Raw genomic sequence first — 23,752 nt, 5'->3', positions numbered from 1 at the left:
GTGATATCAAGACTAAAACTGATGCTTGTGCCCCACAGAAGGAAGACGGTTGAGGCTTATGAGTCTGAAGGAGGATTTAAAGCCATTTCCAAACTACTTAAAATCTATCACTCCACTGTCAACAACAAATGAAGCAGCCATACATACAAGAAACTCCACAGATGTGACACAGACAAGTATCCTGTTCAGTGTAAGACACAAGTATAAGAAAAAAATAGAAGCATTTCTGCTAAAGGGAGCAATACCAGCTACTGAAGGCTCATTTATATGCACAGAATACAATTTCAGTTATGTTTGTTGAATAAAATATTTCAAAAACAAATGTCCATTGTTATTTGATAAATTACACCACTGCTTCCACCCATCAATAGTGTTCCAAATAAAGTTTCAGCATTGATATTCCCACATATTTTGAAAAGTGACAACACTGGGGATGTATAGCCTACTTGTACTTACGCAGCACTGGTCACATGATCCGCTAGTGACAGCTTCTAACATCTAGTGGGGGGCATGTTGTCACAAATTATCTTTGTGACAGATAAATATTTTGTCCAGGCCAGTAATAGTTTTTTTTTTTTTTTTTTTTTTTTGCAAACAAAACTTTAAAATACGTGCCCATACAAGATATGACTTCCAAATATAAACCCACTCCGAGAAACATCCACACGAATAAACAAGTCCCTATCTCCTTCGGATTCTTACTTTTTACCAGAGAGTGCAGATGTTCTTGGGTAATATTTAGAAAATGACCGCGTCTGATAGATCGCAAGCTCCTCTGCTCGCACTAGTCCAATAACACCGTGATTGATATTTGAAAACATTCGTCAGAGGGTATGAGGGCGCAGAGCATGTCGGGAGATGTCTGTACGGTGGGCGCCATATTGGAGCAACAACTATTGTTATAAATTGAGACGGGGCTGCTGCTGGCTGAGTTTACATGTTTTCTGCGTGTTTGTTCTGAAAATATTTGGATATTTCTACGCAAGGTCATGAAAGAGATGTCAACGTAAGTATTCCGTGCTTTACAAGGATATTAGTAGGTTGAACGAGTTAGTTGTTGAGAAAAAATGCAGTGCTAGGCTAGTTTAGCCAGTTTGTTGAGATAACGGTCAGAGAATGCAGGCTTGCAGCGGATAAGCGGCCTCAATGTGTGTTTTTTTATTCAAAAAGCACTCACGTACATTAGAGTAGTTAAATACACATGTGTTGTAGTCAGCTGCATTTAACGCAAGTATTTTGATGGTGTTGGCCATGTAATATTGTCTTTGTTTACACAAAAGTTGGGCAATGCTGGTGGATGTAAACGCGACAAACCACATTTGAATATAGGAGTACTATGTGGTCTGACATTGTTTATGTTGCGTTAAATGTGTATATATATATATATATATATATATATATATATATATACGCGCATGCATGCATGCATGCATGCATGCATACATACATACATACATACACACACACACACACACACACACAAATATATATACACACATATATTTATATACACACACAAATATGCCTATATATATAGGCATATTTGTGTGTGTGTGTGTGTGTGTCCCTCATACATGCACGTTTCATTTACCTTGCATATACTATCATAAGTTATGATTGGAGAATGTTTTAAAAGCAAAGTGTTCAGATGTTTTTGTTGTTTTTCTTCTAGTGTTGAACTCCGTACTATTTTATTTATTTTTTAATAAATATAGTTTAGTATGTCTGCAGTGCAGCATTAGCCTATTGTTATTATTGTCATCACCGTGTCTTCATTTGCAGGACTGGTAACAACAGTACGCTTGGCGGGCAGCAGCCTCGGAAACATTATGGCATCACATCTTCAATCAGCCTGGCCTTTCCCAGAGAGATAGACCATATCTACACTCAGAAGCTTACTGAGGCTATGAAACCATTTGGAGTGTTTGAGGGTGAAGATGAACTCAATCACAGGTGAGGCCTTTCATTTATGTGATTTAGTCACTGCTTTCCAGTGGTTAGAGATGGTGGTTTGTGAAGACTGCCAAATAGTTGTAGTTGTTTGTTGCTAAGTGTGTAGTATCTTTGGTTAATGTACTAACATGAACTTTTGATGTAACTTTACAGTCAACATATCTGGAGTGATCTGTACAACTCATATATATGTACACTGACACAATTTTCATAATTTCAGCTCTGTATGCCACCAGAACAGAATTAAAAATAAAACCAGGGTGTCTGCGGGTCCTTAAAAAGTCTTAATTTCTTGAATTCAGATTCGATGGGTCTTAAATATTTTCATTCACATTACCGCTAAAATATCTTTAGTCTGACTGACCTAATGACTGTTTCAGGGTTCCCACGCTTCTTGAAAGTACTTGTATTTTAGACATATGGATTCAAGGCCTGGAAAGTACTTGAAAACAAACATAGGTCCTTGAAAGTGCTTGAATTAAATTGAAATCAATTTAGTTTATGGCGCCATTTCAAAAATTGTCCTATATGTGCTGTCAAAGACAGAACGAAACGGCACAAATGATTGGGGTGGAGATGGGGTAGTGCAAAAAAAAAACTTAGCGTGTGTTGATGTGCAGCCTAGAGTTTTCTTAAGCCACTCCCGCTGAGTTTCTGACCATTACCGCCCACTCCCGCAACGTGTGTGTCCCGCTCCCGCAAACATTATATTGTATATAATTTTCGCGCTATTAATATACGGGGTATTGAAATCACATTTGAATGAGCGCTCGCAGTTCAATTTCGCGATCACGCACACTCTGTGTAAAGTGAGCACATCTTTACAGTGCGTGAATAATTATTAGGCACGTTGATATTCTGATCAAATTTTTTTCCAAGCACATTTTACCAATTCTAAACCACATCGATCTTAATAACTACTATTAATTTTGTATTTAATCATATATATATATATAAGTGATGTATAATTGTCCATGAAGGCTGGAAGTGAAAATCTCCTTATATTCATGTGTGCAGAATTGTTAGGCACATTTTCTTTTACAGATAAAATGAGCCAAAAAAGAGATTTAACTGAAGTCAAAAATGATTAAATCCCCAATGAGAAATATTCAAAACTAATGCAATACAGAAATTGTAAAATTAAGACATGACCATTGGTCAGCGAAATGCTCACTGGATCTGCGGGGTCAGACAAATACAGGTGGAGAAGAAAAGACGCACGGTAACGGCAAAAATAATTAAGAATTAATGTGAAGAATTAAGTGTAAACCATCAAACCTTTATTCTCCAGCGCCACCATTTTCCAGAACTGCAACCTTCCTGAAGTCTCCAGAATTACAATGTGTCCAGTTCTCAGAGACTTTGCTTGGGTAAAACATCCTAAAAAATGACCCTCACAAGTGTTGTGAAATACATGAAGACTAATTTTTGTAGGCTTTATAGACAGATAAGTTGAGACTGACTCTTGAAGGACCAGCACAACATCCTCTTGTGCCACTGTTTGAAGAATTTATCTTCCAGAATAGCAGTAAGTTTTAGGAGCTCATTTTTAGTCAATCTCTGCAAGACAGACTTTTCAGGATAGGAGATACTAAAAATGAACTCCCAAAACTTACTGCAACATGGAACTAAGGAGAAAATGTAGAACTTGAAAAATAAGAAAAACAGCTTAGTGAAAAGCGTGTACAGTTTAAAAGCAAATAGAAAGTCCTATTTATTTTTTTTTGCAGATTTGCACATGTACAAGTTTTAAAATATTCATGACATATTTTTTAAAAAATATTGAAATTGAGCAGCTGCATGTTTGAGCACCTGCATTCCTCTAGGTCAAAGATGAAAAAATGGGATTTACAAAATAATTTTGACTTGAGTTATTTATTAATGAGTAACATCTGAGAGAATGAGCAAATTTTTCTTGTTAACAGGTTTTACAGTGTTATTACAACATTTAACCACTTTTTATTAATTAATAAATTGCGGAATTCTTTCAAATTTAAATCTTGTACAAGAACTACAGCAAAGACTAGTTTGCTGTGTATTTTATCAATATTTTAGAAATTGTATTTGAATATTACCAGTATTAACTTCAATGGATTTCATTAAATTCCTTTGAACACGACTGCTCAAAACGGTCTAAATTTATGAAACCTACACATTCAAAACATTATTACTCTAAAATTTTTAATGTAAATGTTAAGTGTAAGTAAAATGTTTAGTACTGTAATGTCTTTCATGACACTACATATGCTGGTGTGTGAATTTGATAGGTGCTTGATATAAAATAAATGGTGCTTAAAGTCCTTGAATCTGGTGTTCATGAAAGAGTGGGAGCCCTGCTGTTTACAATCATTGAACAAACCTAAGATTTTTTTTTACAGGTAAATAACAAGAAGGTGCAATAAACAGTAAAACTGTTTGCACTACAAACCAGTGTGTTCATAATTAATGTAATGCATTAAAATAATATGGTAAGACACCAATTTTCAGTATCACGCAGCAAAACTAACTGTTTCGTACAGCTAAAAATAGCTGGACGCGGATGAGACCGGAAGCTAGACCCATAGAATTTACAAATGACCGCTCCCATTTTTACAGCAAGAAAAAGGTGGATAGGTCGAGCTACAGCTAGCTGACCACCAGCCTTCTAGCTAGTTTAAAAGGTCGTTTTTTGTTGTTTTTTTTGTTTTTTTTTTACTTGCCTGACCGGACAAACAGCTTGATTAACTTAAGTGACACAAAATAACCAGCGACGCATCAAAAGGCAAGAAGGATTCTTCTGATTTTATTACATTCAATTTAAACTGCGATTGATAATGGATAGTGTATTTCTGGTATCAAGGTCGCACTGCCTGTCTCTTTGCGAGAGACTTCAAAACAAATGAGCGTAACAGCACACACAAAGAAACTCAGAAACACACTGAGGTAGAAATTCAAACTGTTTAGTTTATTTATTACATGATATAGTTAAGTAACATACCAAGGGAGCTTTTTTAGTGAATATTCTCACAATTTCAAATGTTACATTGATTTTAATTCAATAAACAAGTAGTTACTCATGTAGTTAAGTTACTTACATTTTAGACACAGTATTTACTGTTTTATTCTGTTCCACCAACGAAAATAGTTCCAAACAAGGATCACAGCAGAAGTATAGCACATTCTCCAAACAACATTCGGCTGTGTTTTGTTACTGAATGATTCAGCCTTTTGAAGAATCAGTTGAGTGAATGACTCATTGACTCACTCATTAAGTGACTTACTGCCACCTACTGGTACTTTAATGTTTAAAAGTATGCATTTTCCCCCCAACATTTCTTATTAGTATATTAGTGAATGTATTTAAAACATTAAACTCATTATTTATTGCAGTTGTAATTTTGCAGTGTAAATTATTTAATCTGACTTGTAACAGTCCTGTAGAATTTGATCAATTGTAATATGACATGAAAGGTGGCGCATACATTTAAAAAGTTTATATATATATATATATATATTATTTTTATTTTTTTATTTTATTTTTTTAAAGGGTCTTTATAAAGGTAAATAAAAATATGCAGATTTAAGTAGGCTATGTAAAAGCTGATAGAACACTGATGAAAATATTGCTTCAGAATAAATTGTTTACACAACCAAAAATCTCTGTGATTCAGTACTTGTGGGGATGTTTTGTGTGGAATATTGTCTGCCGATATGAAAAGTTCACTGTATATCATTTATGACAGCGGCGAAATTTAGTCTTTAGTTTTGTCTTCAGAAAGTGAGATGCATGCTCAATCGGGTTGAAATCAGAAGATTGACTTGGCCATTGCAGAATATTCCACTTTTTTACCTTCAAAAACACCTAGGTTGCTTTTGCTGTATGTTTTGGGTCATTGTCCATTTGTACTATGAAGCGCCGCCCAATCAACTTTGCTACATTTGACTGAATCTGGGCAGAGAGTATATCTCTGTACACTTCAGAATTCTTCCGGCTGCTTCTGTCCTCTGTCATGTTATCACTAAACACCAGTAACCCAGTTCCACTGGAGCCATGCATGCTCATACCGTCACACTGCTCCACCATGTTTCACAGATGATGTTGTATGCATTGGTTCATGAGCTGTTCCAAACCTTCTCCATACTTTTATCTTCCCGTCATCTTAATTTCAGCTCTCCAAAGTAGGGATGTTCATTTCGGTTATTTTTCCTAACCGACAACCGATGCTCGTTAACCGATTATTAACCCTTAACAGACAAGATTATTTTAATTTAGAACTAAAATTAAATTAGAATAAGTGTCTGTGACCCGTTAAAAATACTAACATTTGTTTTCTGGGGATTAATTTTACATACGCAAAAAGCAGCAAACAACCCTAACATTTTACAATTCCGATCATCTTCATGACTAAAAGGAGTAGTTGTGAAAAAAAAAAAAGTGATTTCTCCAGCACCGCATGCGCGCACACGGTTAAGCATTCTACTTTGACAATGCAGCCTGTTCATTATCATTATAAAAAAAACAATCAGTCAAACATATGGAGAAAAAAAAAAAGTTTAAATATGTAGTGAAATCTGTGCCGTTAAGCGTTATCACCGCCGTGATGTTATGCAAAACATTTTGTTTTACGTGGATATTGGAACGCGAGTGAAGTAGGCCTATACATAAAAGGTAAATAATATTTTGGCATTCAAATACATCGCGAATACGGAAACATTTGATTTTGTGTCGAACGAGAGACCCAACATTGGTTTCAGTTTCGTTTTGGTTTGTCGCTATAGCTTCTTACATTTTTTTAATTTTTGTTCTTTTCTAAATAGCCTACTGTTAATTGAAAGGATTTGTTGTGGAGTGAGGGGAACTAAAATAGCATAGCTATGTTTACAGTGTTTATTATAATAATTGTAATTCGCATCGGCCTATTTCTGAATGAAATAATAAAATGCGACTTTTTTTTCTCTCTCTTTCTCTCTAAAAACTTCTACTTTTTTTTTTTTTTAGTACGCGTAGCTTATTTTAACCATGCATTAAACCTTTTAAAATATCTTGATAAATTACTGAAATAAATAAATAAGTGACTTTAAACCGTTTAACTGATTGTATTAATTGGTCAAAATTCTTATCGGTCGGTTAATGGTTAAAATTAACATCCCTAGTCCAAAGAATGCTTTTCCAGAGGTGGTCTGGCTATTTTTTTTTTTTATTTTTTTTTTGATGTTTTTTGGCCAAGTCTAATCTGGCCTTGTTTGCGCCTTGTGGTTAACCCTCTGTATTTGTTCTCGTGGAGTCTTCTCTTGATTGTAGACTTTGACAGTGACACACCTACCTCTTGGAGAGTGCTCTTGGTTGGATGTTGTGAAAGGGTTTTTCTTTACCATGGAGAGGATCCTGTGATCATCCATCACTGTTGACCTCCGTGGACGTCCAAGGCCTTTTTGTTGCTGAGCTCACCAGTGTTTTTTTGTTTGTTTTTTTCTTCCCTCCCTCTGAAAAAACTGTTGATTTGGCACCTCCTAATGTTCCTGCTATCTCTCTGATGGATTTTTGTTTTAATTCTAACAATTGTCTGTTTCACCTGTATGGAGAGCTCCTTTGACTGCATGATGTGGGTTCAGAGCAACAGCTTCCAAATGCAATTGGCACACTTAGAATGAACTCCAGACCTTTTACCTGCTTAATTGATGTAGAAATAATGAAAGAATGGCCCACACCTGTCCATGAAACCGCTTTTGAGTCTATTGCCCATTTACTTATGGTCCCTTGAAAAAGGGGGAGGTACATATTAAAGAGCTGTAATTCCTTAAAGGGTTAGTTCACCCAAAAATGTAAATTAGCCCATGTTTTACTCACCCCCAAGGCATTCTAGGTGTATATGACTTTCTTCTTTCAGACAAATCCAGTCGGCGTTATATTAAAAAATTACGTCATCCGCCCGGAACAGCTTGCACATATGACCGATAGCGAAAGTGAGAGAAAAGTGTTTCTAACATTTTAAATATGGATATTTTTCTTTAAAAAAAAAAAACCGCATCGATTCACTACAGGAGGTCTTTATTCACGCCCCGGAGCCGTGTGAGCACGTTTCATTATGGAATGATGCGCTTTATTTGACTACTTTAGGACTGTTGAAAAAAACACCCGCCTACTGCCATTCTAAAGCTTGGAAGAGTAAGGATAATATTTAATTTAACTCCAATTAGATTCATCTAAAAGAAGAAAATTATATACTCCTAGGATGCTTTGAGGGTGAGTAAAACCTGGGCTAATTTTCATTTTTGGGTGAACTAACCCTTTAACCTTTCCTCCAATTTTGATGAGAATAACCCTCAAAATAAAGCTCATAGTGTGCACTTTAAGCCCATAATTCATTATATAACTCTAACTTGAATATGTTTTGGTCCGCAGCTAAAAAAAGGAAAAACAAATTGTGCCTGTGTGCATATATATATATATATATGAATATGGAGTCGTATATCCTTACTGGATACTGTCTTTCGTGTGTGGTGTTGTTTTTTTTCTTCTTTTGTGGACATTGACTGTATGGGTTTTTTTTTTTTTGGACATAGAGCAACAATCAACCCTATCTAATCCTGCTCATCCTTCCCAAATATGGAGGGATATAAAGCAAAGCACACACTACAAGGATCAAATGACAAGTTTAAAGATTTTCACCAGCTTTGTATTGCTACATGTCAGTAGTATGTGTACTTCCGTGTTTTTGTATCCCTGCCCATGGGCAGTCAGATCGACAGAAAGACCTTGGATGGCAATGATCCTGGTGCATTATGGGTGTTGAAGTTTCCCTACCTTTTTCTGGAAAGTGAACACCACAGCCTTTTTCTGTTTTCTCAAGTCATATAGCACCTGTTTAAAAAATATACTGCATAAACGGCCTATTAAAATTCCTCCTTGTCAGTGGTGAGTTAGCCAATTTTTCATGTTTTACTCTACACCATTTAGTCACTCTTCTGGTGTGTGAACTTGTGAGGCATGCTACCACAGTTTTAAATACAGATTTGTTTGATGTCTGGCTGACAAGTCTTCAAGTGTTGTAGAACTGATGCACTAGTGTGCGCAAGATGTCAGTCTTCATTCTTGTAGCGTGCACTTGGCAAGGTGTTAGACATTAATAGTCATTATACCATAGTTCAAACGAGATCATCATAACATGATTTAATAGGAGTTTTGTTTAGGTGATAAAGTGAGTAACCCGATAATTCAAGGGAAGACCTGATTTCTCACAGCAGTGGCATTCTATCTTGCATAAAAGTACAGATCTATGTAAAATGCATATCATGTCTGAAGTGCATTTGTTTTGAGACAATTAAGAAATTGTGTAAAACATTCATGTTGCAGCTTTTTGAAAGCACTTTTTTGCATTATCCTAATATTTAATTAAAGTTTTATACAAAGATTAACTTCTGATGTTTTTTACACAGTTTGATTTGTTGCTTGTTTAAACTAAATATCATTTGACTTCTACTATAGTATTATTGAGTGTGCAAAAACTGGTTTGCAGGAGACAAATTATACAGTGTCTTGTGTTTGTAGGCACTAAAAGGGATGTTTGTGTCTTTATAGACTTGCAGTTCTTGGAAAGCTGAATTCATTTGTGAAGGAGTGGATTGCAGAAATCAGTGAATCAAAGGTAAATAATACTGCAGCTCTCTTAACCTGATCATCAAGTTACATGATGAGATGCTTTTCTGAATTGTCCCTTTTCCCTCACAGAATCTTCCAACGTCAGCAGTAGTGAATGTTGGTGGCAAAATCTTTACTTTTGGGTCATATAGGTTGGGAGTGCACACGAAAGGTACATTTAATGAGCTTGATTGTACTGTAGAGCAGCAGAATGAACTTTAAAGATCTGCAATCATAAATTAAGAGGCTTTACGGTTATAAAGGGGTACATGTACTGTGTTGTGCATATCAAATAGTTTTTTTTTGTTTGTTTTTTTCTTTAGGTGCTGATATAGATGCTCTGTGTGTTGCCCCACGTCACGTGGAAAGAACTGACTTTTTTTCATCTTTCTTTGAAAAACTAAAACGGCATGATGAGATTAAGGATCTACGAGTGGGTACTTTTTCTGTTCCTTATTAGTGTTGTCAAAAGTACCGAGCTTGATACCACTCGGTACTGAAACTTTAAAAACGTCCATTTCCTGCTAACATTTTAGCCCTGTTGAGCAGATTCCTAAACAGCGCTGATCGGTCATTGTGTTCGTGCGCTCAACAGATATGACTGTGATTGGCTACAATCCGCTGATAGATGCGGCTTTCAAACGCTCCCGTGTGCTTCTGTGTGAGCGATGATCATTGTAGCCAATCACAGCCATATCTGTTGAGCACGTGAACACAATGACCAGTCAGCGCTGTTTAAGAATCTGCTCAACAGCGCTCAAATGTTAGCGGGAGAGGGGCGTTTTTAAAATTTCAGGACCGAATGGTATCACAGTCGGTCCTTTTGTCAACACAATTTATACCTCTGCCACTGCTTTGTTTAAAGAGTGACTTATCCTGTGTATAATTCTTTTTCAGGCTGTGGAAGATGCATTCGTACCAGTCATCAAATTCAAGTTTGATGGAATTGAGGTAAAACACTTGAAGTGTTTATGATATGTACACTGGTTGATATTTTGTTTTAAGCTCTTGTTTTGTTTTTTGTTTTTTTTCCTCCACCCAGATCGATCTGCTGTTTGCCAGGCTCGCTCTACAGTCAATTCCTGATAACCTGGACCTGAGAGGAGACTCTCTCCTCAGAAACTTGGACATCAGATGCATTCGCAGTCTAAACGGTAATACCCTCTAAGATTTTATTTAAATGTCACATAGCAGTCTAATTTGTAGATTCTTCCATAAATGTACTTATTATTTTGTTTTGCAGGTTGCCGAGTCACAGATGAGATCCTATATCTGGTGCCTAATAAAGAGAACTTCAGATTAACATTGAGAGCGATTAAACTGTGGGCCAAACGTAAGTCTGATTCAAAACTTGCCTTCAGACACTTTTTGCCTGGTTTGAAATCAAGACTTCTGATGTCTTTTGTTCTGAATCTTGGCTTGACATGCTAAAAGCAAGTTAATACTGCAATTCAATATGTCGTGTTTTTTGTTTGTTTGTTTAAGGACGTGGAATCTATTCCAACATGCTAGGCTTTCTTGGTGGAGTTTCCTGGGCTATGCTCGTGGCCAGAACATGTCAGCTCTATCCAAATGCTGTTGCCGCCACACTTGTGCACAAGTTCTTTCTGGTCTTCTCTAAATGGTGAGGTCATATCATATTCTGTTCATATGGTGGAACTGAAACTTTACGTATTGTTTTGCTGATAATGTCTAGTCCCTTTCCTGCAGCCATGGAATGTCCATTGCTGTTTCACCCTCTTAACTCCATTTTTGGTCTAATTTTTCTTGATCAGGGAATGGCCAAACCCTGTGCTTTTAAAACAACCTGAAGACAGCAATTTAAATCTGCCAGTCTGGGATCCACGGGTTGGTATTCTTATGTTCGTTGTAGTGAAATACAGCTTTCTAGTTTTTCTGGACTCTTTACTATACAGTTTGTCATTTTATTTCTAGGTGAATCCATCAGACAGGTATCATCTGATGCCAATCATCACTCCAGCATATCCACAACAGAACTCTACCTACAACGTGTCCACTTCCACACGCACCATCATGAGTGAAGAGTTCAAAAATGGTGTGTAATAGTGTCTTCTAATTGGCCATTTCTCTTGACCATTTGCTAATTTTTCCAAATTCTGTTTTAAGGTCTCACTGTTACAGATGAAATACTTCAGGGTAAAGCCGATTGGTCCAAGTTGTTTGAGCCTCCTAACTTTTTCCAGAAGTACAAGTAAGTAGATATCCACAGTGTCATATCAAAGATCAATTCCAGTAAAGACTTGATGTTTTTTTGTTTTTTTTGGTTTGTTGCAGGCATTACATTGTCCTCACTGCCAGTGCATCCACTGAGGAAAACCATCTAGAGTGGTAAGAGCTCTAAGAAAAAAAAAAAAAAAAAACTGCGTGTCTTGCTTTTTTGTGTGTGTGTGTGCGTGTGTTTTTGTGACAAATGAGGACATAAATTTGTATAATAAGGGTATGACATTTCAGGACATTACCCCATAAATCACACAGAATGGATTCTGGAATCTGAAACAGCACAAAGTTTCCTGTAAGGGGTAGGGTTAGGTGTAGGGTTGGTGTAGGGCAATAGCACATACAGTTTGTACAGTATAAAAGCCATTACGCCTATGGGATGTCCCCACTTTTCACAAAAACAAACGTGTGTGCGTGCAAAAATGTTGTAATTTGAGGTGTTACTTTACTCTGCCGGTGCGAGTAAATTTTGTGAGCAGTTGCACTGGCCACTGCGTTGTTAAACTCACTTTGCCATTTCTGTTGCATATGAGAAACTTCACACGGCAAACAAAACAAAAGCATAACAAAATCCCGCTACTTGTTTGAGCTGCGCAGCGCGGACCGCAATGCAAACAAACTTGTCCAAGTCAGAACAGCTTTACTCAGGAACCAAAATGCAACAGTGCTGCAAGATCCAGTGAGAAGCTTTTGAATTCGCCGCACAATGAGTAAGGTTGCTGCGAGATGTAGTGATAATCATTCAAATTCTGCACAGAAATCTGTTAAACGGATCAAACGGCACTGACGTAGAAAACCAGAAGCAGTAACACTAACTATAACCATGGTGTTGTGGCAGAAATAGCCGAATGTTATAACATTTATTAATTTCAGATTTTGTACAACCTTTTGAGAGAAAAATTCAAGCAATTTTCAGTGACTTTCAAGCGTTTCACACAACTGTTTACAGCACTTTAAAGCTCTAAAATGAATGACACGAATGCGCTCCAGTGTGGCAGCAGAGCGCGGGATCATCAGCTCCAGAACAAAAATAAAAACTCACTAGTCTTTTGCTATGCCTTTGATTACGCACAGGCGAATATAGTAAATTGAATTGCTTGATCTGAGGTGTCTACATCGATCACATTAAAGAGCGCCAAAACAGTATTTATTGCTTGAATTTCCTAATAAAATGGACATAATTTGAGACTGTATTTCATATCAAAAGTAACAACGCACAAAGCTTAGCCTATTGCAATTTACTGGAGGCGCACTATACTGTGCATTCATTAAATGAAAACAGCATCGATTGGGATTTAAGAATCTATATTGGTTCATAAAAATAAGAATCTATTAAATTTTTTTGTTTTGTTTTTTGTTGTTTTTTTAACCCAGCCCTAGCATATTTTGTTGTTTTTAGTGGCCTCAGCTGTCACTGCAGGGTGTGTGTTGAACATGAAAAGTGACGCGCAGTCTCTGTTCATCTCTCTTCATAAATAAATAAATGCATAAGCCTATATGCTCGTCCTCTAGGTTGATTATTAAAAATGAAATTGTGAACAAAAATAAAAGCAATTAAATTTGTTTTTACAATTAAAATATGAACATTTAAAATGACAGGTAAAAATGTCAAAATGACAGACAATGTTAAAGTCTAACGTAACCTCTGAGACAGATATACAGATAAAAAAAAAATTTACCGGCCAAAAAATTTTTTTACCGACCATGAAACTCCTTTTGCAAAAGCGGGCAGTTATTACTATTACAATGACTAAACATATTTACAATGTTTTTAATTTGTCCTGCTACTGGTGTCTCTATTAAATGCATTGTCCCTCAATTTACCTATTAATTTTAGCCATTCAACATTACAGTATAATTTAAAGCCATTATTTTTAACATTTAATAGGCTCTGAAATATATAACAACTTTTAATTTAAGTGATTTTAAAACTATCTTCACACAAACTATAAATTGTATATGCATAAACTATAAAGACTAATCTTTATTCTAGCTACAAAAGTTAACCAGCGACTAGAACAGTCCAATGATTTCTCTTTTTCTTTTGTTCTTTGATTTACATCAATGACTGACTTCAGCAGGTTTCACTTCAAATCAGCGCTGTCTCTTTAAAACCTGATGCACATGTCGCGGATGATGGATCTGACACTCATTCGATTTTCTCCTAACTCTTTACAGTCATTTAAGACTTTATAACTAATTTAAGACTACATTTATGAGGTAACTCGCCAAAACCGTGTATTTTGACACAATTGTGTGTTTTCGTCCGCTGAAGCGCTACTGGTGCGCTGTCTGAAGCGGCTTTCTGTATGCGTACAGCCTAACGAGCAGCCTTTCAAACTATATACTGCACTGCATCGTTTCCTATGTGTCTGGTCATGAAGAATAAAGAAAAGTTAATCTTCCGAAATGAAGCAGCAAAATCTTTTCAGGTAAAAGTTATTAGAACCGTGTCTAGGGACAAGCTGGCCATCACATTGCTCTGACCGTATCAGCCCGTTTGTATAGCTATTATTATTTGATTCGCTCTTGTCGCTTATGACATAACAGCTAATCACGTTGACTTTGTCTTTGGAAAAGATTAATTTATTCGCTTATGTCAGGAACAGCGAATCTCTTTAAAACTGGCTGTTGTTTTCACTACATTGCATTGTAATATTTCATAAAAGTTGTACCTGCCAACTGGCGATTTTTACTCTCATTTGGCGCTTGGCGAGTGTTACTTTTAGGCCCTGTATGTATGTGGGACGATAACCGGTTTCAAGGTATACCGCGGTTTGGAAAATTCAAAACCACTAAAATTTCCCGTTCCTGCGGTATGCGCAGTTTTTTACGTGTCGTCAAAGATGGAAAGTGCCGGACTCCCTCAGTTGTGAGCAGTGAAGAGCCTAACGAGTCACACGACCCCTCCCCCTCCAGATAGCGGTCAGTGAGACTGTGAGAGTAACCTGTGTGTAGGATGATGGCCGAATGAGGTGAATCCCTGGAACTTTTTCCCCCGTCAAAAAACACGAAGTCTGCCATATGGGAATTTCTCGGGCAACGTAGACCAATCATTTTCCGTACACAATGATGTTCTGTAGATGACGTTTTGGTGCCGATCGCTAAATAAATACTTCCAGGTCGTACACAAACGATATATCTGTGTCATCTTCATTTCTCCCTCTTTCACCCTCGATCAAGACCCATTTGCTGGTTGTTTCAGTGTTGAAATAAATACTATTTGGCTTGCTACCGAGGCAGATAACATACCTAATTAACTAGCTAACGTCAACTAGTTTCCTCCCTCACATTACTTCACAGAGCGGCGAATAGCAGACTAAAGTACTACGTTTCTGCGATTTAGTACAATAGAGAATGAGAAGTTACGTCACAATCTTTTCACTCCACGTTGCATTTTGGGAAGGCGCCGCCATATTGGCAGGACACGCTATCCGTTCCCATGGTTACTTCTCATTCTCTATATGGATAAAGGCAAAAACAAAAGTTAATCAGTTAAGTTAAACAATAATTAATTCTTCATTGTATCGTTTGCAGGGAAGAGAAGCTAATTTATCGCACTGCATGATAATAAGATTTTTTTTCTCTTAGGTTTTGTAGAATTTCATTTACAATGTTTATCTGATTACCGTGAAAACAGTGTCACCCGCTGGACGCTCGCTGCTGCTGCTGCAGCCGTCATATTAAATTATCCAAATAAAAGTGTGTTCAACAAGCTGACAGTCGATCCATTTCTTTGTTGGAAACTTTTAAATGATAAAGTATAATTGTTGTCATTATAAATATTAATTTTTCCAATGCCACGGAGGAGAATCCGAGATTGTGGATCACATTCAGCGAACAGTCACAAACTCATTGTACTTTTTTAATATTTATTTCAACAAATGACAAGCTAAATCAAATCCCTAGGAGCTTGTGAACAGTTTTGTAGCATTTTAAAATGCTGGTTTAATGTACTAAGACAGTCATACTAAAAGACATGCAGGTGAGCCAGAATATTAACGCGACATGTTTAAACGTTAAGTGTTTTCCTCCCTTTAGAAAACCGTAATGTAGAAAGCACTTATGGATTTAGACAGTGATATTTAATGTTCATATTTTGGTGCTCATCTGTTTTTCTGCACATATAATGATTTATTAGTAAGGTGTGTACAGAATGTGATCTCTTATTATCACTATCTTGGTGCATTAAGCGTGTTTTTATGAGAGGAAGATGCTTAACGTAAATAAACGCGTTGCGTTCACATTTGGAGCTTATATGCGTATCTGCATAGTGATAAAGACAAAATTGTAAAGCATATACTATGTCTTGGTCCATTAAGCCACTTTAAGCATTTTAGAAAGTCCCCTGTTCAAGTTCTGCTAATTCACAAGCGAGTCATACTCGCAAAGAAGGTAACGTTAATTATTAAACCAACAAAATCAAATCTTTCAAAAACACACAGAAATGTGATTCTTTTATTGAGTGAAAGGCAGCGGGTTTAATCAGTAACATTTACTATTCGGCGTCTTTTCTGCTACCTGCTTCGTTTGATGTCTTTACACATAGATAAAAGGCAAAAAAACATACTGCATTATCCAGTTTTCTCTCAGAACGATGATCTGAGCTACTATTGCAATTCTCGATGCAGCATGAATGACAATGGTGATATTTTTCACAATCACGACAAAATAAAATCAAATACTGCCCTAAACTCAATAGCGGAAAGGCAGCGCTATCCTGCAAATATGGCGGATAAACAAAGCAGTTTCCCAGAACTCTACGCGGCGTTACGTCACGTCACATTCTCATTCTCTATAGATTTAGCTGGTATCACATCTATAATTTTAAGCCTCCTGCCATTTTTTACATCTGTTCAAAATCACGTCGTTTAAAAAAGAAACAAACTGCTGGCTGAGGTGTCTTTGCCACTGTTTGAGTATTATACGGACTAGAGAGACTGTGTGTGTGTGTGAGTGAGACACACTCGCACGCTCTCCTTATGTCTCCTTAGGCTAATTATTTAGCCTGACATGTTTACCGCTCCAAAATGTTCTATATGTTTCTTAAAAATAAAATGTTCAGTGGAAAAAATGTTGTTGTTTTTTACCCAGACATTTAAAAATAACACATTAACCGTGATATTTTTATCCAAGTTATCATGCCGTCAGAATCTCATACCGGCCCATGCCTAGTGTATGTGTGTGTATATCCCTCTGAAATTAAAAGAGTACTGCACATTGTAATTTCTAAGAGTTAAGTCTATTTATTATCAAAGCATTTGTCAGTAATGCCGTTAAAATGGGGAAAATATGTGAATGATTGCATTGCAGGCTGATTTAAGGTGTGCCCTAAGTTTTCAGCTTCTGCTCCTAAAAATTTTCACTCTGGCTACAGTGCTCCTAGGAAAAATAGTTAGTCTGGAGCCCAGTAATGATATTTGAGTAATGATATTTATGTCAGAGACTGCTCATACAATTAAATGGGTTTGTACTAAAATTGTTTCTTTACCTCTACTTAAACCGCATAATGACAGTAGTAATCATACAAAAGTCTACTCACAAATGATCAATATGGCTTTACCGAACAAATTGTTGCTCTGTCTTTAAATTAAATGTCTTTTTTTTTTTTTTTTTTTTTTTTTTTTATCATTTCCTCAGGCTAAAAATCTACCTCAGTTAATGTCCCATTACTTGCACATTGCTATAATATTAAAAGAGCCCAAACTAATAAATTCAATTAATATTTAATTTTTAATATAATAATCAACACTCGCGTTTAAAAATAAAAAATATATGAAAACATGTCAATTGCACATAAGGCAGTTTTTACACTTAATTTATAAATCTAATTAAATTCTAATTCATTGAAATATAATTTACACAGTGGCTATCAAAATTTGTTTTCATGACAGATTTATTTAAACTTGCAGTAAATAATTAAGATATAACTAACAGATAAAATATGAATAATGAATATCAGCTAATATTTAGAGAAATACTCAGGCAGAGGTAAATGTAGTGCTATGTGACATTTTTATATATTTTTTCTTTTCTTACAAGCTATTGTATTGATGTCTTTCTGTGGTTGATTGAGCTGATTTGAGTAATTATATGACACGAGATGTCTGCATAGCCGTCATGCCACAAAGAGCGTCAAAATGGCATTCGTTTTTGTATTTCCTGAAAAAAAAAAAATTGCTGGAATTTGAGACTGTTTCCTGTCAAAAATAATGATGTTTAAAACTGGAAGTTTCAAATTAGATTCCACACATGCAGTGGTTAAAACAACACTGTATTTGTTCTGTACACATGCATAGCGAAAATATTCTAATGTGTGTACCATTTACACCCCTAATATTCAACAGTTTGCAAATTCACTATTTATACTCTATAATCAGTTCTCTGATTAAAAAATGGGTTCTGGGAATGGAATCACAGAATCTTCATATAATGATGTTCTGGCCTCAACAGGATTGGACTGGTAGAATCAAAGATAAGAGTGCTGGTTGGAAATTTGGAGCGCAATGAGTACATCACCCTTGCCCATGTCAACCCACAGTCTTTTCCAGGGTCAAAAGAGAATCACAATGAGTAAGTAACAGATGGGTTGGTGGCAAGACCAAATGTTTTATCTAGCTATGTGTAAGTTTATGACCATAATGGTTTGTCATGATATAGTGTTTGTTTGTTTCATTTATTAATAGCAAAAGAAATAAGATTTACACTATTTTATCATCTGGTACAATGCCAAAGCTTTTTGAATGCATGGAAATTTGGTAAATGCAAAGCAGTCTTGCATAGATTTATATCTGTCATGCACAGTATTGCGAGATCTCTACCAGCTGACACATTTCTACTGTTGTACTGGATTTCTGCTATAACAAACACGAGGCTAATGTTTTGTCTAAAATTTTGGTTTTAGAAGTATGCTCAGGGTTTCAGCTTCTGCTTCTTTTAAGTTACCTTTAATCAACATTTTTAATACCCATGTTTATTTTGGGGCCGTAGAACAGTACAACAGTGAACAAGTGCTCGGCTAGTGTGAGTTTTCCAACAGCAGGCTCTGATATCAAATGGCCAGTATATACAGACTGCTCAACTGACCTTTTAGAACTTGCAAATTCATAACAGATTTTTATGCTTTTTTCCACAGCAATGAATTTGTTTCCATGTGGTTCATTGGAATCAGCTTCAAAAAACTGGACAACTCTGACTGTGTGAATATTGACCTGACCTACGACATCCAGTCCTTCACAGATACTGGTAAGCTTCTCTGTTGTTTTCCTCCATGCTCATGTCTTGTGGATGTAGTTGTTGGAACTTGGGGTCTTTTAATGTCTAAAAGTTGTTTCATTGTAGTTTATAGGCAGGCCAGCAATATCAACATGCTAAAGGATGGCATGACTATTGAGGCCACACATGTGAAGAAAAAACAGTTGCATCATTACCTGCCTCCTGAACTTGTGCAGAGGAAGAAAAAGGTAAAAAAAGAAAGGCTCATAGTGTTTATAGTAAAAATCAATAAACTTAGTCTGTAAAGAAGCTAAACTATATCGTAACTGTATCCTATCTCTCTTTTGGGCAGAGTTTGGGAGATATAAATCGGAGCTCAAATGGTGGAGGGTCAAAGCGCTGCTCTCTGGATGGCAGTCAGCTGGACAGCTCCAGGGACACAGACGTCGGCACTCCATTCAGCTCTCCTACACCAGTCAGCAAGCCATGCCAGCCAGCCTCCACACCTGAAGATAGGTAGTGTCACTGATCAGGAAAAAATATTCGTGATTTTAGCTAGTTCAGACCAAATGATTTTAAGGGATTTCTGAAAGATCACAAGATTTTAAGATAACTGACTCATACTTCTCCAAGATACTGAAATGCCATTTTCAGTTTATGGTATAACTGTATAGGGGTTGGAACCGAAAACAAGACTTGGATATTACCCTACACTTGCTTCAGTGCGGAAATTATAAATGTCACAAACTGCATGTAGAGTGTCATGTTTTTTTTGTGGTTAAGCTAATTTTATGGCCTCATTCTCAAACTCAAGAAATGTTTAAATATGAGTTGGCTGTAATGTCAAAATGCTGTTACATAAAATTACTTAATTCTTATTAATTAATTAATTCTTAATTTGTTTGTTTTTTTTTTTTTTTTTCCCCAGTAGTATCAGCCCACCCAAGCATCCAGTCCTTGTATTCACAGACAGCCCACCAGCATCAGAAGTTTCTCCTCCAAAACCAGAACAGGGAATGTCCATTCCAGTCATCGGATCCAGTAAGTGCCATCATATCTGCTGTTATGGACTTGTTCTTAAGCTGCATTCATTCTGATTCCACTCATCTAATACTTTTTTTCAGAGACCATCGCCACTCCAGTTGCCAAGCCCCCAGCACCTCCCGCTGGCAACACCATTCCTACAGTGGTGGGCCGCAGTGTGATACCCCGCATTACCTCTTCCTCCCCTAGCCTGGCTGAACTGCCCAACAGTGTCAATGGAGCACCAAAGAGACCTCACTCTCCATCTCTGGAAGATCCACCTAAGAGGCACAAAGATACAGAGGTGCTAAGGTTTTGTAAAATACACAGGCCAAGAAATTCATTACAATTGATCAATCTTTATGTAGGTCACTAATATAATCTAGTCTAAAAACTTCAAGCATGCCTTAATATGTGAATGAATTGTCTTTTGCTTCAGGTGTTTTCTGATGACTCTGCGTTTAAAGAGCCGTACCCTCCAAATAGTAATGGTTTGGACGGTGAAGAGGGGCCAACGGTGGTGAGGGATTTTTTTTTTTTTTTTCTTCCCCTCATGTTTATTGCATTACTCTCAGATGTTGACCACAACTGGCTCATTTCACTAAAACTGAAACCATTTCTTGTATCAACACCAGACCTCACGCAATGTTTTTGCAAAAAATGTTTTTGTTTGTTTGTTTTGACACAGGAGGGTCTTTCGGCAACCAAACCTATGCCAATACCAACAATTGATACATCAAGATCACAGGTAATTGACATGTAGTAATCATCATAATTTGAGGTCCATATTGAAATTGAAAAGATTTTTGATTTGTCTTTTGTATTTTCAGAGACTACCCAGTAAAGAGCTTCCGGATGCATCTTCCCCAATTCCCACAAGCAACCTCCGTGTGATTAAAAATTCAATCAGGCTCACTCTTAACCGATAACAATGAGCTATCTACAGGTAACATGAATTGTTACTGTTGCTGCCACTAATTGATTTGCCCTTTAATCTGTTTTTCCCCCTCTTCTTGAACATCTGTCTGCACAGGTTGTCCCTTAAAGAGTGGAACTACACTTGTGTAACAGCAGTGCTGCTTTTAAACTGCTACTGATATTTGGCTGGTCTTCCTGCTTGTTACAGAGTTAGTGTAAAGTATTGATTCTTTTTTTTTTTTTCTTTTTTTTTTTTTTAATGCCTTACTGTGTCAGAATGCTTGCTTAAACATCTATTTGAGCTTTTGCAACAAATTGTACAGTAGATGTAGTTTGTATATAACTTTAAAAATCATTGTTAGTCTTTCTATGCCACCTTAATGTAGTTTTTATTAACAAAAAAAGTTGAAAAAAAATTGTCCTGTTTGTCACTGTAAATGAGATTCTTCATTGTTTGTCCGAAGGTTTTCCTTGCAGTCTTTTTGTATTCGCTGTATCGGTTCTGGTTCAGTTTCTGGGAGGACCATTTGTGTGGGGTGCGTATGTGTGTGTAGATGGACCAGCATTAGTAACTAAAAACCACAACTCCATTACCTATCACAGTAAACGCTGCTGCCACTCCATAGTTTTGTTAACAGCTCAGAACAAAAGAACAGTATTAGATCTGAGGTTTGGATTTGTTGGGCCAACATTTAAAGGCAGGTTTGGTTTTACAAAGAGTTTGTGATTTATTTGAGTCAGTGTTGGTTTTTGCGTGTGCATGTGCATGATTGTATTTCCCTGCGTCTAGGGCATCACCCCTGCGCCTCCCGTGGAGGTCTGGATGGCAGTGTCTCCTGAACTTAAAGAACAGAGACTAAATGAGATTTCTGCCCTCTTTCCATGATTTGCCTTGTTTTTTGTTTCGTTTTGTTTTTTCTCTCTCCATCTTTCCACAAGCTACTGTCCTACCCTGTTGGGATGTACAGAGAACATAAACTTACTATTCATTTTGGGGTTTCTTAACATTTTATTTATTTGTACCGTTATAATTTTTTATATCACAGGTATTGCAGTTGACCAACTTATTCTTCTAGACATTAATTTTGTCACTCAGTTTGAATCTTCCTTACCTTACCTTTTAGGACAATTTAAAAAAAAAAATCTATTTGTCATTCTTTTTGTAGGGCAAAAAGTTGTATTTGAAAGGGTATTTTTGTATGTAATGTAAACTGCCTTCTTTACATTAAGAACATAAAATTCACAAAACCCCAAAGTGGCTCCTGTGGTATTTTTATTGTTTTGTTTTTTTTTTCTTTCCTCAAAACGGTTTTATTTGCATTACAACGAGGAGAAAAAACAGCACCTTCATATACCTATTCTTTACCTATGGTAAGTGTCATTAAGATGACGTCACCTGTTATGGGCGATCCCTGTGACGTACATCTTGGTAATGATGAGGTTGTAAACAAATGTCGCCTTAACCACTGTCTTCGTGTAGGAGCTTCAAAACTAACCTACGAATAACCCTATGGGTGTATATATATATATATATATATATGTGTGTGTGTGTGTGTAATTTACAATTCAACAAAGTCAGAACGTAATTTCTATCTAAAGTGTTATTTTCCCACTGTTGTTGGACATAAACTTCCTTGTTTGTGGGAGATTCCCACTGCGTATACAGGGGATTACCCTAACATGAGTTTAACAGCGGCGTGAACTTCAGTAAATAGCCTACAAGCGGCGTCCGTTTAAAAAATAAATAATTGATTTGAGCTACTGGTCATTCAGTCTTAATAATAATGCCCACTGTTAAGCTAAACTGTGTCAGAACGAGTTCATGTACTTTTTTTTCTTTCAAATGTTGATCCTTGGTTCTTAAATGAATGTTTACCACAATGTCATTTTGTCATCCTAAAGCTGTTACTTTCTAATGTGGACCAACAAAAAGAGATGTTAGGCAGAATGTGAGGGGCTGACAGCTGTCACTTTTCAATATCGCTGCATCTCTTTTTTTTTTTTCTTTCCATACGTTGAAAATGAATGGTGACTGAAGCTGTCATTCTGACTAATGTCTCCTTTCGTGTTCCGCTCGAGAATGAAAGATAACGCTGGATTGGAACAACATAAAGACGACTAAACAGTGATGGTGTTTTCATTTATGAATGAACCCTGCCTTTTAGGTCTGTTTTATAAGAGGAAATTTCTATAGTCAATTAAATAAGCAGGAGAACATAAAGAGTAAAAATTCCCAGCAAGTGTCAGACTGACTGAAGTGAAACTTATTGTATGAACTTAAACTTTTCGTATGATTTCAAAATCTCAAAACGTCTTGTTATTATTGTTTGAAATGGAAAGTAAAGTAAACATTAATTTATTGCAAGCACCTTGACATTTCTCATTTTATTTCTGCTTCATTTGAATTTGACGTCGTAGTATGCACATCCCTCGGTTGATTGGCTGCGCTGAGGGGTATGGCAAGCCCAATTAATATTCTATTTTGGTTTCTAGTAGCCTAGCCTACTTATTTTGTTTTTGATTTGTAAACCAGTAGTGGCTGCTATCCATTCAGTTACACGCTATGTAATGAAGAATTGACTATGAGCCGCTAACATTAAACAGTATTGGAGAGAGAGGGTTATGTTAGACATTAAATAATCTAAAGGATTAAAAAAATAGTTCAAACTTCAAATTTAAGTTACGCTAAAGACTAAAAGCAAATCTGAATTACACACTACCAGCATCCCAGACATTTAAATTCTGCCAGTAGATACCTAAACCTGAATTATGATACTACTGCTTTGT

The 23,752-nt window shown here is 36.5% G+C and overlaps 2 protein-coding genes across 7 annotated transcripts in view; one reads left to right on the top strand and one right to left on the bottom strand.

Annotated features, from left to right (window-relative positions):
• bcl11aa (BCL11 transcription factor A a) overlaps positions 1-824 on the bottom strand; it is a 66,566-nt gene extending 65,742 nt beyond the window's left edge. Inside the window, exon 1 of one of the 2 annotated variants that reach the window (XM_058795114.1) lies at positions 703-824. The gene's annotated coding sequence lies outside the window, so the exon portion shown is untranslated. Of the gene's footprint in view, positions 1-456; positions 475-702 lie in introns of those variants that run through there. The other variant, XM_058795116.1, reaches the window with a different exon arrangement.
• Positions 825-850: 26 nt separating this feature from the next.
• Positions 851-22,237, top strand: papolg (poly(A) polymerase gamma). Of its 5 annotated transcripts, none has more exons than XM_058795118.1 (23): positions 851-1,006; positions 1,783-1,953; positions 9,512-9,578; positions 9,662-9,743; positions 9,895-10,004; positions 10,469-10,522; positions 10,614-10,725; positions 10,815-10,904; positions 11,057-11,195; positions 11,347-11,419; positions 11,507-11,627; positions 11,699-11,783; positions 11,867-11,920; positions 18,263-18,382; positions 18,945-19,054; positions 19,151-19,272; positions 19,377-19,540; positions 19,956-20,065; positions 20,149-20,351; positions 20,487-20,567; positions 20,736-20,795; positions 20,878-21,174; positions 21,430-22,237. In XM_058795118.1, exons 1-22 carry the CDS (start codon positions 990-992, stop codon positions 20,974-20,976), a joined length of 2,244 nt encoding a protein of 747 aa, XP_058651101.1. In that variant the 5' UTR covers positions 851-989; the 3' UTR covers positions 20,977-21,174; positions 21,430-22,237. The 5 variants fall into 5 exon arrangements, with proteins under 5 accessions (XP_058651101.1, XP_058651100.1, XP_058651103.1 ...); XM_058795117.1 differs by having other exon boundaries at positions 19,953-20,065; XM_058795120.1 differs by lacking the exons at positions 18,263-18,382; positions 18,945-19,054; positions 19,151-19,272; ... (5 more) ...; positions 20,878-21,174; positions 21,430-22,237 and having other exon boundaries at positions 11,507-11,783; positions 11,867-11,921.
• The last annotated feature ends 1,515 nt before the right edge of the window (positions 22,238-23,752 follow it).

The sequence above is a fragment of the Onychostoma macrolepis genome, chromosome 13 (genome assembly GCF_012432095.1).
Source record: "Onychostoma macrolepis isolate SWU-2019 chromosome 13, ASM1243209v1, whole genome shotgun sequence".
Lineage (NCBI taxonomy): Eukaryota > Metazoa > Chordata > Actinopteri > Cypriniformes > Cyprinidae > Onychostoma > Onychostoma macrolepis.
Note: the sequence above shows the minus strand (reverse complement) of the source record. Positions and strands in the feature narration are given on the sequence as shown.